Source organism: Cololabis saira, chromosome 4, assembly GCF_033807715.1.
Source record: "Cololabis saira isolate AMF1-May2022 chromosome 4, fColSai1.1, whole genome shotgun sequence".
NCBI classification, from domain to species: Eukaryota; Metazoa; Chordata; class Actinopteri; order Beloniformes; family Belonidae; genus Cololabis; species Cololabis saira.
This window is the reverse complement of record NC_084590.1, coordinates 52,331,514-52,348,055: the sequence shown is the minus strand read 5'-3', so window position 1 is coordinate 52,348,055 and position 16,542 is coordinate 52,331,514. Positions and strand designations below refer to the sequence as shown.

General features: G+C 46.0%; 1 protein-coding gene and 1 long non-coding RNA gene across 4 annotated transcripts in view; both read left to right on the top strand.

Annotated features, from left to right (window-relative positions):
- On the top strand, positions 1 to 771 carry LOC133442167 (uncharacterized). The gene is made up of 3 exons (XR_009782520.1): positions 1 to 116; positions 207 to 293; positions 528 to 771. It is a non-coding gene; the product is annotated as an uncharacterized LOC133442167 (long non-coding RNA).
- A 4,825-nt stretch (positions 772 to 5,596) lies between these two features.
- LOC133442124 (protein IWS1 homolog) overlaps positions 5,597 to 16,542 on the top strand; it is a 37,177-nt gene continuing 26,231 nt past the window's right edge. For 2 of the 3 annotated variants that reach the window (XM_061720070.1, XM_061720071.1), the window contains exons 1-5: positions 5,597 to 5,790; positions 7,484 to 7,566; positions 7,813 to 8,659; positions 13,634 to 13,693; positions 16,035 to 16,248. In XM_061720070.1, coding sequence (XP_061576054.1) covers positions 5,748 to 5,790; positions 7,484 to 7,566; positions 7,813 to 8,659; positions 13,634 to 13,693; positions 16,035 to 16,248 — 1,247 coding nt within the window. In that variant the 5' untranslated portion in view covers positions 5,597 to 5,747. The remainder of the gene's footprint in view (positions 5,791 to 7,483; positions 7,567 to 7,812; positions 8,660 to 13,633; positions 13,694 to 16,034; positions 16,249 to 16,542) is intronic. The other variant, XM_061720072.1, reaches the window with a different exon arrangement.

Below are 16,542 nucleotides of genomic sequence, written 5' to 3'. Positions count from 1 at the left end.
CAGTAATCACATTTCATTCCAGGGACTCCGGATCAGGTCCGACACCTAATAAGCTTTAGGACTAACAACGAGGAGAATTTCAATAAGAAGAAATATGCTGCTAAACCACTGTGGGAGTGAGTGATCCAGCTATCTGCTTGCAGAATATCTGTGATGGGGTCCTTAACCATGGTATAACTACTATTCATCACTGTTTTCTGTTACAGGAAACTCATCAAAGAGCTGGAACTGGAGGGGAAGGTGACCACAGCACAAATTGGCAAAAAATGGGAAAATCTTAAAAAAAAAATAAGGTAAGCAATGGTTATGGTTATGGTAAGTAATGTAATGAAATGTATCTGTAAATGTATTATCTGCTGAAGAGATGATGCTTAACAAAAAAAAAATCCATGTAAAGTATTTATTAATAGCACAGAGGTAATTTTTATTTATACAGGGATAATTAACCTGGTATGATGTTGTGGGTGTGTATGATAGTCCAGTCATGTGTGTAATCAACATGTGTATCCATCTTTTTTTTATCTCAGAACACTTTGGAAGACGCCAGCACATCGGCCTCAAGCTCTGCCTCCCCAGCTGGAAGAGGAAGCTGGAAGCTTCAGGCATCAGGTCCACTTTCCCCCCGATCCCCCAAAAAAAGAAACTCTCTATGCAGGACTTCCTTCAAGCTGAGGCCGCCAAACAAGACAGAAGATGTCAAAAGAATGAAGAACACATGGACAGGTTTCTGAACCTTTTAGAGAAAATGGTGGACAGGACACCTCATCAGCAGTAGCAGCACATACACTGCAAACTTTTTTTTTTGTAAATATTTCTGTGCACATTCTTTTATATGGAATATAAGTGCCATATTAACAGCGCTACAGCTGAAATTAAAACAGCTTTTGGCTCTCAGCTTCCTGATCAGGGTAGAGATGGAAACGAGGGGTAGGGGGAGAATTGGGACAGGCACCTGGGCCAAGTGCCCTAGATCTCAAGTGCCCTAAAATCTCCCCTTTCTTTTTTAGGGCTTAGGGAAGAAAAGAAGTGCGAGTGGAGAAAAGAAGGGCGAGTGAAGGAGAATTGGGATTGGCCCAAAGTATACGCTTCCAGATGAAAAGAAATACAATATAAACACCATATAAGCATATAAAATAAATCTACTTTGTTGGAATTATATTAAAATAATAACAAGGGTAGTAAAATAAACCTTATATGGTGTTTATAATGTGTAGTTTTATCTTGTGAGTGTATAAATATATACATTTCTCTATACATTACTTGCTTTTACTTTCTGCATAATTACAGTGACTTCAACAAAGAAAAAAATTCAAACTTGTGATCAACACAATATGTTGAATGATTTATAGGTCAGTAATTATCAGAAAGACATAATGTTTTTGTATCTTTATTCTCACACTCTGCAGGACTACATCAGATCTGGAAAACTTCAGAATCACATCCTCATGCAGGGAAGGTTCTCCTACACTCCAGCAGTGAATCATCAGAGAAGGTTCTCCTACTCCAGCAGTGAATCATCAGGGAAGGTTCTCCTACTCCAGCAGTGAATCATCAGGGAAGGTTCTCCTACACTCCAGCAGTGAATCATCAGGGAAGGTTCTCCTACTCCAGCAGTGAATCATCAGGGAAGGTTCTCCTAAACTCCAGCAGTGAATCAGGGAAGGTTCTCCTACTCCAGCAGTGAATCATCAGGGAAGGTTCTCCTACTCCAGCAGTGAATCATCAGGGAAGGTTCTCCTACTCCAGCAGTGAATCATCAGGGAAGGTTCTCCTACACTCCAGCAGTGAATCATCAGGGAAGGTTCTCCTACTCCAGCAGTGAATCATCAGGGAAGGTTCTCCTACACTCCAGCAGTGAATCATCAGGGAAGGTTCTCCTACTCCAGCAGTGAATCATCAGGGAAGGTTCTCCTACACTCCAGCAGTGAATCATCAGGGAAGGTTCTCCTACACTCCAGCAGTGAATCATCAGGGAAGGTTCTCCTACACTCCAGCAGTGAATCATCAGGGAAGGTTCTCCTACTCCAGCAGTGAATCATCAGGGAAGGTTCTCCTACTCCAGCAGTGAATCATCAGGGAAGGTTCTCCTACTCCAGCAGTGAATCATCAGGGAAGGTTCTCCTACTCCAGCAGTGAATCATCAGGGAAGGTTCTCCTACTCCAGCAGTGAATCATCAGGGAAGGTTCTCCTAAACTCCAGCAGTGAATCATCAGGGAAGGTTCTCCTAAACTCCAGCAGTGAATCATCAGGGAAGGTTCTCCTACTCCAGCAGTGAATCAGGGAAGGTTCTCCTACTCCAGCAGTGAATCAGGGAAGGTTCTCCTACTCCAGCAGTGAATCATCAGGGAAGGTTCTCCTACTCCAGCAGTGAATCATCAGGGAAGGTTCTCCTACTCCAGCAGTGAATCATCAGGGAAGGTTCTCCTACTCCAGCAGTGAATCATCAGGGAAGGTTCTCCTACTCCAGCAGTGAATCATCAGGGAAGGTTCTCCTACTCCAGCAGTGAATCATCAGGGAAGGTTCTCCTACTCCAGCAGTGAATCAGGGAAGGTTCTCCTACACTCCAGCAGTGAATCATCAGGGAAGGTTCTCCTACTCCAGCAGTGAATCATCAGGGAAGGTTCTCCTACACTCCAGCAGTGAATCATCAGGGAAGGTTCTCCTAAACTCCAGCAGTGAATCATCAGGGAAGGTTCTCCTACTCCAGCAGTGAATCATCAGGGAAGGTTCTCCTACTCCAGCAGTGAATCATCAGGGAAGGTTCTCCTACTCCAGCAGTGAATCATCAGGGAAGGTTCTCCTACTCCAGCAGTGAATCATCAGGGAAGGTTCTCCTACTCCAGCAGTGAATCATCAGGGAAGGTTCTCCTACACTCCAGCAGTGAATCATCAGGGAAGGTTCTCCTACACTCCAGCAGTGAATCATCAGGGAAGGTTCTCCTAAACTCCAGCAGTGAATCATCAGGGAAGGTTCTCCTACACTCCAGCAGTGAATCATCAGGGAAGGTTCTCCTAAACTCCAGCAGTGAATCATCAGGGAAGGTTCTCCTACTCCAGCAGTGAATCATCAGGGAAGGTTCTCCTACTCCAGCAGTGAATCATCAGGGAAGGTTCTCCTACTCCAGCAGTGAATCACCAGGGAAGGTTCTCCTACACTCCAGCAGTGAATCATCAGGGAAGGTTCTCCTACTCCAGCAGTGAATCATCAGGGAAGGTTCTCCTACTCCAGCAGTGAATCACCAGGGAAGGTTCTCCTACTCCAGCAGTGAATCATCAGGGAAGGTTCTCCTACACTCCAGCAGTGAATCATCAGGGAAGGTTCTCCTACTCCAGCAGTGAATCATCAGGGAAGGTTCTCCTACTCCAGCAGTGAATCACCAGGGAAGGTTCTCCTACTCCAGCAGTGAATCATCAGGGAAGGTTCTCCTACTCCAGCAGTGAATCATCAGGGAAGGTTCTCCTACTCCAGCAGTGAATCATCAGAGAAGGTTCTCCTACTCCAGCAGTGAATCATCAGGGAAGGTTCTCCTACTCCAGCAGTGAATCATCAGGGAAGGTTCTTCTACTCCAGCAGTGAATCATCAGGGAAGGTTCTCCTGCACTCCAGCAGTGAATCATCAGGGAAGGTTCTCCTACACTCCAGCAGTGAATCATCAGGGAAGGTTCTCCTACTCCAGCAGTGAATCACACGCGGACTCTCCCAGCACAAAACAAGGATGGACACAAGATGCTACTGCTACTATAGTCATTGTATTTATTTACAGTAACTTATAGTTCAGTTTTTATTATCAGTTCATTATTTGTAGTTTATTTTTCTACTACTCTATTTACACTTGTTTATTTTATTCACAGTAATTTATCCTGTCATACAGTTGTTCATTACTGCTACTGTGATACAGATCACATTGTTTATAATAATGTATGGGATAACTGCTGTCACTATGCAAATAACAAAGTTCAAGAATGTTCTATTTTCTGAAAGGTGTGTAAATAAAAGTCAGTCTTGTTTTGCACAAATGTCTTTATTTTAAACACACAAAAACAACTGTACAGGAAAAAATGGAACAAAAAAAAAACAATATCAAAATATTTGCAGTAATCCTCATAAAGGTTCCATTCTAGAGAAGACGGCGAGCCCTGAAACCAGTGTACTGTCCCATTGGGTCTGGAAAGGTGTCTCTTATTTTCCAAACATCATGCTGCCAGAGCACAAACTGGCGATATGTATATATGCATATATATATGATATATATGTATATATATATGATATATATGCTGCGTGTCGGTTCTGTCTTTGTGGGGGTTCAAACTCTGACGATGCAGAGGTAGAGGTAGGTGTTCTCACGAACAGCAGATTCCTGATGAAACAAGAGACAGAATTGTTATGATACAAATGTAAATGTAGAGTTCTATGATCAATAAGAATCAAAATTAGAATGTTTTCACATATTCACATTCACATATTCGTCTTGGGTTTTGGTAATTCTAAAATTACTGACAATATCAACAACAGACAGAGAAATAATAGTGATCATAAAAATGTGTAATTCGCAATGAGGAAGCTTTATAAAATAATAATACAATTGAATAGAATTACAGCACTAGAGGAAATAATGCAATGCGAAGAAAATGTATAGAACATTTCTAGTATTTTTCCTGAGAACTGTAAAATTGTGCAGGGCTGATCTGCAAAACATTCAGTTATTCACAGGTTATAAAGTATTCTTTTATTTTGTCAGTAAGTATGTTGGACTACTAATTTATGACGAAGTGCCTCTAAAAAACGTGACAGGAAAAAGGTGCAGAGCGTATGAGTTTTAAGGCGCATTATCTCGCTGAAACAACTTAATAAAACCAAGTTGAACTTAGTGTTTTTCAACACCGTCATATTGTATTGTTTATCCGTAAATAGATCCATTACCTCTTCACTATCCATCCTGCAAACGACCGCTGGAAACAGAACAGTAGTTTTGAAAGTCCGTCCCTTCTCTCATCAAAACAAATGCAGCGGCGGGGACGGGGGTTTTCCGGCAGTACGCGCTGGTGCATCATGGGAAATGTAGTGTTCTTTCTGGTAAAGCACTACCGATTTTTGTCCAAAGGAGGCGCCAAACTCAACAAAGCTGAAAGTTACGTTGTGCTGCTTTAAAGCAGAGACGTTCGGTCCTGAGTCTATTGAGTCCTATGGGAAAAGTGAACGTAAGCACAGATTATTACCAATTCCTTCGCCCCATAGTAACCTAAGTAAATATGGGACCCATTTTTCAAAAGCCACAAGCCTTCTGAACATTCTGACACCAAAATGGACATTTCAGACCGACAGATTAGGAGAAAATGAACTTTCTTTGAGACCTGTCTCTGTCTGAGCAACACTCTCTCGCGAGATTTGTCTCTCATCGTTTTCCCATCGGATAAAATGAAGTTTAAAACTAAAATAAAACTTGCTTCTTTGCTTAATAATACTGTTATTTTTATTATTTAAGTCTTTTTGGAAGAAAGTTGTACTGTATAGAGGATCTTTGGTTAAAGCCGAGCAGCGGTGTTTCACATCCTGCGCATGCGCCCCGATGACGCCATTGAGACGTGATGACGCCATTAGGTCTCCGCTCCCCCAGCAGCAGTTAGCCGTTAGCCGCTAGCAGCCCCGGTCCCGGTCCCGCTGCCCTCTCTGCTTCACGGTTCCGCCGCCCCAAAACCAGCCCAGACCCGCCGGATCTCTCCCGCTCACGCCGGGACCAGAGCCCCATGGACGGGGAGGAGGACGACTTCGTGTCCGGGACCGTCTCCGGTAAGTGAGCCTTTGTTTCCTGCGCGGAGCTAGCGTGCTAAGCTAACGGAGCTAACAACAACCCCCCACGTGGGTTTGGTGGGGTTTACTGGTCCTACCGGCCCGGTTCCGACCCGAACTCTGGGCCGAATCAGGGATTATATCCCGGACATTCATCCATAAACCTGATGTCGCTGCATTTAGTCTGAAATCTGGGTTTTTATCCCCGTGAAACTTAAAATGAACGATTTTCACATGAAGTTTGGTGTGAAGTTGCTGCGGGAGTTTGTTTATATATATATATTTACATATATATATGACATATGGAAGTCTCTCCATGATTTAATATTATCCAGCTCCATCAACATTGATTTCTGGTCTTTTCAAAACATTCAAGTTGGTGTAATTCTTAAGAATAATAATCTTTTTTTTTTTCATAATAATATTTTATGGATTTTCAGTATTAACACAAAAGGTATAAATCAAAAACAGAATACAATACAAACGAAAAGAAAAGAAAAAAAGGAAAAAGAATAGGGCAATCGACACATCTATAGATACAACACAGTTACTGTGTAAATATAAAGTTATATTGTGTAGTAACACCACACACACACACACACACACACACACACACACACACACACACACACACACACACACACACACACACCGAGACATCAGCAGGTAAACCAGAACAGCTGGGGGTCTAAAAGATAAAAAGTTATCTTCTCTATTTTTTAATTTGGCACTGAGTCTTTCCATGGGAAGAACTCTGTAGATTTCTCTAAACCATTGTGTTACTGATGGAGGTTTCTCATGAATCCAGTTGAACAGAATGCATTTTGTAGCTAGTACGCAGAGAAGCTAACTAAGTAGCTTGGCTCTACCAGGATCCAATACTCCAGCCCTAATAGAAACTGTCCAGGATCTTAAGAATAATATTCCTAAAAAATACTATATTCACAAGTGTTGCTATGCTAAATAACACATGCAGTTTGGTGTTAAGTTGCTGCAGGAGTTTGTTTGGGTTCATTCTGGCTCTAAATAACCTCTAAATGTGTCTTTTATTGGCATGCAACGTCTAATTTCATGTTGATTAACTACTAACTACCTTTTAAATGCTGGTTTTTACATTGAGGCTGGTTAACAGGTTGTAAATCTTAGGGCACTTTTCCACTAAAACTTACTCAGCTCTGTCTCTATCCATATCATTCTTTTATGGCACTGCACTTTTTATTTTTACTTTACCTTTTATTTCTATTTTTATCTTTTATTTCTGTTTTTTTTAAATCTTTATATGTGTGTTTGGCTTTTGGAGTGTTTGATTTGTAAATGACAGTGAGAGTGAGATGGAGATGTTATTTCTCCATCTCCTAGAGATGGTGTGATGTTTAAACTACTAGAGATGGTTTAAACTACTAGAGATGGTTTAAACTACTAGAGATGGTTTAAACTACTAGAGATGGTTTAAACTACTAGAGATGGTGTGATGGTTGAAACGACTCCGCCTGGAGGAGATGCAGATGTTGCTGGTTTGCAGATGTTGCTGGTTTGCAGATGTTGCTGGTTTGCAGATGTTGCTGGTTAGCAGATGTTGCTGGTTTGCAGATGTTGCTGGTTTGCAGATGTTGCTGGTTTGCAGATGTTGCTGGTTTGCAGATGTGCAGGAACATGTTCATGGTGTTTCTAACGGTTGTTAACGTGTTTGCAGATGACGGTGGTGGAACTCCCGTTCAGGACGAGCACCCTCCGTCAGACGGGGAGGAGATGAGGAGCGACGGCCGTCAGTCCGAGGTCAGGTGTTCTAGATGTTCAGGTTCTACATGTTCAGGTTCTACATGTTCAGGTTCTACATGTTCAGGTTCTACATGTTCAGGTTCTAGATGTTCAGGTTCTACATGTTCAGGTTCTACATGTTCAGGTTCTACATGTTCAGGTTCTACATGTTCAGGTTCTAGATGTTCAGGTTCTACATGTTCATGTTGGTTCCGTCTCGTGTGAGTCTCGTTTACTTCACGGTGGTTTTCTTCTTCTCTGCAGGACGACGGGAGCAACGACGAAGACGCCTCCAACGCCATGGAAACCGGCGAGGCGGCCAGCGGCTCCGACAACGAGGACCGCCGCCGCGCCGACAGCGACGACGACGGCGAGGCCCCGAAGGGCCACGGTAACCACGACGACGAGTCGGAGGCCGAGGCCCCGCGGCCCGCCGACAGCGACGACGACTCGCCGGTCAAACGCAGGATGAGCGGCTCGGACAACGAGGAGGAGGAGTCTCCGGTCAAACGCAGGATGAGCGGGTCGGACAACGACGAGGAGGAGTCTCCGGTGAAACGGAGGATGAGCGGGTCGGACAACGACGAGGAGGAGTCTCCGGTGAAACGCAGGATGAGCGGGTCGGACAACGACGAGGAGGAGTCTCCGGTGAAACGCAGGATGAGCGGCTCCGACAACGAGGACTCGTCGCCCGTCAAACACAGAGCTTCAGACAACGAGGAGGACGAGTCGCCGCCCGCCAAACGCAGGGGCGGCGCGGAGGACGGCGAGGGCGGCGCTAACGCGGCCGGCGCTAACGCGGCCGCCGCCAACAGCGACTCCGACAACGAGGAAACCGCTGCCGCGGCGGCGTCGCCGAAGCGCCGCTCCGACAGCGACAGTGACTCTGACACAGAGACGGCTGGCCGGAGGAAGAAGAAGGCGCAGACGGACTCGGAGGAGGAGAAGGAGGAGGCGGGAGGAGGAGGAGGCAGGAAGTGGAAGGCTGTCATGCAGTCGGACAGCGAGGAAGAGGAGGAGGAAGGACGGCAGAGGAAGGCTGGAGGAAGTGATGGAGAGCAGCAGCAGGAGAGGAAGGGGGATGACAGCGAGGACGACGACGACAAGCCAGGTACTGGTACTAACGGCGGCCTCTGGTGGTCTGGAGGACCTGCCGGACCCGCCGGACCCGCGACCAACGCCCAGATTTATGTAGATCAAAGTTTCTGACGTGTCCAGACAGAGAAAAGAAATAAAAACAGCATCAGATCAGAGCTCGGTATCAGCAACAGCCCAGAACCGCGGCGCAGCTTTAGTTATTATTATTATTATTACCATCATTCAGTGCGTTTACATGGGAAGTTTAATTCCTCTTTAATTCAGAATTTAAATTTAATCCGATTTAAAATGAGTAAAAATGACACCTAATTCTGAATGAAAATGGCCATTCCGAATTAAACCTAATTCCGAAGTAAGTGGCTGGTTTATTCTGATTTTGAGTCCGATGAATTCCGCGACCGTGAATACACGCGCTGGGCTGGTTTTCTAACAAAGTTAAAGATGCAGCAGCTAAACGCTGGTCAAGAGCAGAGACATTTATTTAATAAATAGAAATCATTAAAAGAACAGATGCCAGGAAACATAAAAATTGTGAGCTTTTCAAAGTTGTAGCGGCTAAGTTAGTTTTTCTTCCGGTAGTTTAACTTCCATCCGCCCCCTATCCAATCAGAACCTTCCGGTAACCCTTTCTTTTACAGTACAGTAATAACCAGGTAATACCATGGTAATTACACTGTAATTACACTGTAATTACCTAGTAGTACCTTCTATTTACAAGGTTATTACATGGTAACTACCGGGTAATTTACCCAGTAAGTACTAGGTAATTTAAGTATTTTCTTGTACCATGTAATTATGTGTATTTACCATGTAATAACATGGTAAATACCTGGTTGTTTAAACTAAACATTACTAGGTAATTACAAAGACATTAGATGGAACTATGAGGGAAATTACAGGTATTTACTAGGTTAATATTGGTAACTACCAGTCAGTTTACCCTGTAATTACTCTGAAATTACATTAATTATTTCTAAGTAAGTATTTTTCTGCAAACTACCAGTAAATTATAACCTATATTTGAGGTAGTTACCAGCTAATTACACTTCAATGACCATGTAGTTACCTTGTATTTACTCTACATTTCATGGATAACTACCGGGTATTTACCCATTCATTATTGATTTATGTATTATCAATGGATTGGTGCATGTACCCCCGAGGGTGTAAATGACTCTATTGACCTTTATTAACCTGATAGTTACCATGTTTTACCTGGTAATCCAGGTACTTACCTTGTAGTTACTTGCCCAGTAATTCTATTTCCTAAGTATTTACCCAATAAGTACAGACATTTTTACCTGGTTTTACTCAGTAATTAAAGTGAAACTGGACTGTAAAAGAAAGCGTGTGTTGTTTCCATAATATTACCTGGTACTTCCTCATTAAGTACAGAAATAATTACCTGATATTTACCCAGTAATTAAAGTGAAACTGGACTGTAAAAGAAAGTGTGTGTTGTTTCCATAATATTACCTGGTACTTCCTCATTAAGTACAGAAATAATTACCTGATATTTACCCAGTAATTGAAGTGAAACTGGACTGTAAAAGAAAGGGTTCCCTTCCCAACCCCCAGACCTTAAGGGGAATTGGATAAAGATGATCAAACGTGTTTTCCATGAAAACCTCAATTCGGAATTACTATTTCCATGTAAACTCGAAAGAAAATAGTTTAATTCTGAATAATTAATTCCGAATTAAAAAACATCATGTAAGCGTGGCCAGTATCAGATCAGAAACGACCCAGAACCGCGGCGCAGCTTTAGTTATTATTATTATTATTATTACCTTTACATACCTTTACCTTTTACATTTACTGGAGTTTAATATCCACATGTTTGTGGTGGGGGGGCTTTAATATCCACATGTTTGTGGTGGGGGGGCTTTAATATCCATGTTAGTGGTGGGGGGGCTTTAATATCCATGTTTGTGGTGGGGGGGCTTTAATATCCACATGTTTGTGGTGGGGGGGCTTTAATATCCACACGTTTGTGGTGGGGGGGCTTTAATATCCACATGTTTGTGGTGGGGGGGCTTTAATATCCATGTTTGTGGTGGGGGGGCTTTAATATCCACATGTTTGTGGTGGGGGGGCTTTAATATCCACACGTTTGTGGTGGGGGGGCTTTAATATCCACATGTTTGTGGTGGGGGGGCTTTAATATCCACACGTTTGTGGTGGGGGGGCTTTAATATCCATGTTTGTGGTGGGGGGGCTTTAATATCCACACGTTTGTGGTGGGGGGGCTTTAATATCCATGTTTGTGGTGGGGGGGCTTTAATATCCACATGTTTGTGGTGGGGGGGCTTTAATATCCACACGTTTGTGGTGGGGGGGCTTTAATATCCACACGTTTGTGGTGGGGGGGCTTTAATATCCACGCGTTTGTGGTGGGGGGGCTTTAATATCCATGTTTGTGGTGGGGGGGCTTTAATATCCACACGTTTGTGGTGGGGGGGCTTTAATATCCACACGTTTGTGGTGGGGGGGCTTTAATATCCACACGTTTGTGGTGGGGGGGCTTTAATATCCATGTTTGTGGTGGGGGGGCTTTAATATCCACATGTTTGTGGTGGGGGGGCTTTAATATCCACATGTTTGTGGTGGGGGGGCTTTAATATCCACACGTTTGTGGTGGGGGGGCTTTAATATCCACACGTTTGTGGTGGGGGGGCTTTAATATCCACATGTTTGTGGTGGGGGGGCTTTAATATCCATGTTTGTGGTGGGGGGGCTTTAATATCCACACGTTTGTGGTGGGGGGGCTTTAATATCCACATGTTTGTGGTGGGGGGGCTTTAATATCCACATGTTTGTGGTGGGGGGGCTTTAATATCCACATGTTTGTGGTGGGGGGGCTTTAATATCCACACGTTTGTGGTGGGGGGGCTTTAATATCCACATGTTTGTGGTGGGGGGGCTTTAATATCCACATGTTTGTGGTGGGGGGGCTTTAATATCCACATGTTTGTGGTGGGGGGGCTTTAATATCCATGTTTGTGGTGGGGGGGCTTTAATATCCACATGTTTGTGGTGGGGGGGCTTTAATATCCACATGTTTGTGGTGGGGGGGCTTTAATATCCACACGTTTGTGGTGGGGGGGCTTTAATATCCACATGTTTGTGGTGGGGGGGCTTTAATATCCATGTTTGTGGTGGGGGGGCTTTAATATCCACATGTTTGTGGTGGGGGGGCTTTAATATCCATGTTTGTGGTGGGGGGGCTTTAATATCCACATGTTTGTGGTGGGGGGGCTTTAATATCCATGTTTGTGGTGGGGGGGCTTTAATATCCACATGTTTGTGGTGGGGGGGCTTTAATATCCATGTTTGTGGTGGGGGGGCTTTAATATCCACATGTTTGTGGTGGGGGGGCTTTAATATCCATGTTTGTGGTGGGGGGGCTTTAATATCCATGTTTGTGGTGGGGGGGGCTTTAATATCCACATGTTTGTGGTGGGGGGGGCTTTAATATCCATGTTTGTGGTGGGGGGGCTTTAATATCCACACGTTTGTGGTGGGGGGGCTTTAATATCCATGTTTGTGGTGGGGGGGCTTTAATATCCACACGTTTGTGGTGGGGGGGCTTTAATATCCATGTTTGTGGTGGGGGGGCTTTAATATCCACATGTTTGTGGTGGGGGGGCTTTAATATCCACATGTTTGTGGTGGGGGGGGCTTTAATATCCACATGTTTGTGGTGGGGGGGGCTTTAATATCCACACGTTTGTGGTGGGGGGGCTTTAATATCCATGTTTGTGGTGGGGGGGCTTTAATATCCACATGTTTGTGGTGGGGGGGCTTTAATATCCACATGTTTGTTGGGGGGGCTTTAATATCCACATGTTTGTGGTGGGGGGGCTTTAATATCCATGTTTGTGGTGGGGGGGGCTTTAATATCCACACGTTTGTGGTGGGGGGGCTTTAATATCCACATGTTTGTGGTGGGGGGGCTTTAATATCCATGTTTGTGGTGGGGGGGCTTTAATATCCATGTTTGTGGTGGGGGGGCTTTAATATCCACGTGTTTGTGGTGGGGGGGGCTTTAATATCCACATGTTTGTGGTGGGGGGGCTTTAATATCCATGTTTGTGGTGGGGGGGCTTTAATATCCATGTTTGTGGTGGGGGGGCTTTAATATCCACACGTTTGTGGTGGGGGGGCTTTAATATCCACATGTTTGTGGTGGGGGGGCTTTAATATCCACACGTTTGTGGTGGGGGGGCTTTAATATCCACATGTTTGTGGTGGGGGGGCTTTAATATCCACACGTTTGTGGTGGGGGGGCTTTAATATCCACATGTTTGTGGTGGGGGGGTTAACCTTTGGGGGTTAAATCCTCTTTCTGTCCCTTTTAAAATGTATTCCTCTGTTTTATTCCGTTTGTGCTTCATTGAGCCGAAGAGTCGCGTTTATAACGACACGTTCAGAACCCTCTGTTCCTGGAGTCTGGTCTGGTTCCTGGGTCTGGTTCCTGGGTCTGGTTCCTGGGTCTGGTTCCTGGTTCCTGGGTCTGGTTCCTGGGTCTGGTTCCTGGGTCTGGTTCCTGGGTCTGGTTCCTGGGTCTGGTTCCTGGTTCCTGGGTCTGGTTCCTGGGGTCTGGTTCCTGGTTCCTGGGTCTGGTTCCTGGGTCTGGTTCCTGGGTCTGGTTCCTGGGTCTGGTTCCTGGGTCTGGTTCCTGGTCTGGTTCCTGGTCTGGTTCCTGGGTCTGGTTCCTGGTCTGGTTTCTGGTCTGGTTTCTGGTCTGGTTCCTGGTCTGGTTCCTGGAGTCTGGTCTGGTTCCTGGGTCTGGTTCCTGGAGTCTGGTCTGGTTCCTGGGTCTGGTTCCTGGAGTCTGGTCTGGTTCCTGGGTCTGGTTCCTGGAGTCTGGTCTGGTTCCTGGAGGAACTCCGGTTCCTGGGTCTGGTTCCTGGGGGAACTCTGGTTCCTGCAGCACAAACATGTCCGTTCAAGCGTCCGTTCACGTGTGTTTTTGTGTCTGCAGTGAAGAGGAAGAAGGCTGTGCTGTCGGACAGCGAGGACGAGGAGAAGAACGACACGCCAGGTAACGAGTCCTGATGGAACTAACTAACCACTAACTAACCACTATTTAGTCTGCAGCAGGGCTAACTAACCACTATTTAGTCTGCAGCAGGGCTAACTAACCACTATTTAGTCTGCAGCAGGGCTAACTAACCACTATTTAGTCTGCAGCAGGGCTAACTAACCACTATTTAGTCTGCAGCAGGGCTAACTAACCACTATTTTAATAGTCTGCAGCAGGGCTAACTAACCACTATTTTAATAGTCTGCAGCAGGGCTAACTAACCACTATTTTAATAGTCTGCAGCAGGGCTAACTAACCACTATTTTAATAGTCTGCAGCAGGGCTAACTAACCACTATTTTAATAGTCTGCAGCAGGGCTAACTAACCACTATTTTAATAGTCTGCAGCAGGGCTAACTAACCACTATTTTAATAGTCTGCAGCAGGGCTAACTAACCACTATTTTAATAGTCTGCAGCAGGGCTAACTAACCACTATTTAGTCTGCAGCAGGGCTAACTAACCACTATTTAGTCTGCAGCAGGGCTAACTAACCACTATTTTAATAGTCCACTAGTCACTAGGGATGGGCGGTATGGACTAAAAAATGTATCACCATAATTTCTGACATTTATCCTGATAACGATAAAAATTATGATACAAAAATACCAATTCAACTCCATCTTTGTATAAATCTATCTCTCTCTCAGATCCTCCATGTTTGTTACACAAAAACCTCCAACCACTAGGAAACCATTAGTCCACTAATCGGATAATTAGTACTTTTTTCTTAAATTTAGTATGAGGTTGTTTTAATTATGTGACAAATGATAATAAACACAAGAAAGATGGAACTTCAATGAAAAATAGATATTTTATTCAACTTCTTTGGACTGCATGCATTTAATTTAAAAACTTTTGTCAGGCACAGTCAGGCGTAACGTTAAAGTTCTCTTTTAAAGACAAAATACGCTTAATATCTTACCAAGGCGAGTCCGTTTCCTTCAACTGTCCGACGTGCTGTCTCTTCAAATGCTCGTCCATTACCGACGTGCTGTCTCTTCAAATGCCTGTGCATTACCGACGTGCTTTCTCTTCAAATGCTCGTGCATTACCGACGTGCTGTCTCTTCAAATGCTCGTGCATTACCGACGTGCTTTCTCTTCAAATGCTCGTGCATTACCGACGTGCTTTCTCTTCAAATGCCTGTGCATTACCGACGTGCTTTCTCTTCAAATGCTCGTGCATTACCGACGTGCTGTCTCTTCAAATGCTCGTGCATTACCGACGTGCTTTCTCTTCAAATGCTCGTGCATTACCGACGTGCTTTCTCTTCAAATGCTCGTGCATTACCGACGTGCTTTCTCTTCAAATGCTCGTGCATTACCGACGTGCTTTCTCTTCAAATGCTCGTGCATTACCGACGTGCTTTCTCTTCAAATGCTCGTGCATTACCGACGTGCTTTCTCTTCAAATGCTCGTGCATTACCGACGTGCTTTCTCTTCAAATGCTCGTGCATTACCGACGTGCTTTCTCTTCAAATGCTCGTGCATTACCGACGTGCTTTCTCTTCAAATGCTCGTGCATTACCGACGTGCTTTCTCTTCAAATGCTCGTGCATTACCGTCGTGCTTTCTCTTCAAATGCTCGTGCGTTACCGACGTGCTCCGGTGAAAAGCAACGTCGGCTTTGCAAACCTTGCAAGTCGTCTTTTTATTCGCCGTATCGAGGCTAAAATGCTCCCAAACTTTTAAAGTTTTTATTACGTTTATTATCATGCATGCGCGACTCTCGGCGGAGACGGCGTCGCGCTGCGCGACTCTCGGCGGAGACGGCGTCGCGCTGCGCGACTCTCGGCGGAGACGGCGTCGCGCTGCGCGACTCTCGGCGGAGACGGCGTCGCGCTGCGCGACTCTCGGCGGAGACGGCGTCGCGCGACTCTCGGCGGAGACGGCGTCGCGCTGCGCGACTCTCGGCGGAGACGCCGTCGCGCTGCGCGACTCTCGGCGGAGACGCCGTCGCGCTGCGCGACTCTCGGCGGAGACGCCGTCGCGCTGCGCGACTCTCGGCAGAGACGCCGTCGCGCTGCGCGACTCTCGGCAGAGACGCCGTCGCGCTGCGCGACTCTCGGCAGAGACGCCGTCGCGCTGCGCGACTCTCGGCAGAGACGCCGTCGCGCTGCGCGACTCTCGGCAGAGACGCCGTCGCGCTGCGCGACTCTCGGCAGAGACTGTACTGAAGTGAGACGCCTCACTCTGTTGGAAAAACGGAATCGTTGCAGCCCTAGTCTGTAGGTCTCCAGGTCTCCAGGTCTTCAGGTCTCCAGGTCTGATGCTTCCTTTCATTTCCGGGTCTCCAGCACCAAAGAAGAGCCGGGCCGTGTCGGACAGCGAGAACTCGGACAGCGAGGACGACGACTACCGCGGCCCCGACAAAAGCATGGCGGCCAAACTGAAGGAGCTGGGCTCGGACAGCGGCAGCGACGAGGACGAGGCCAAGGCCGCGGGGGGGCAGAAGGACGAGAAGGCTTTGTTCGGCAGCGACAGCGAGTCCGGAGGAGAAGACGAGGAAGAGTAAGTTGGTCCGGTCTGACTCCTGCAGAACACTTTTTCAGACGAAGGCCGACGGAAACTACAGATGTTCAAGCACCGTGGTTTTCCACAGTTCCACAGTTCTGATCCAGGTCCTGGGGGGGGGGGGTCTAGTTCTGATCCAGGTCCTGGGGGGGGGGGTCTAGTTCTGATCCAGGTCCTGGGGGGGGGGTCTAGTTCTGATCCAGGTCCTGGGGGGGGGTCTAGTTCTGATCCAGGTCCACGGATGTTCCTGAGAGGGGGGGGGGGCTAGTGGGAGCAGAGCATCTTGTTTTT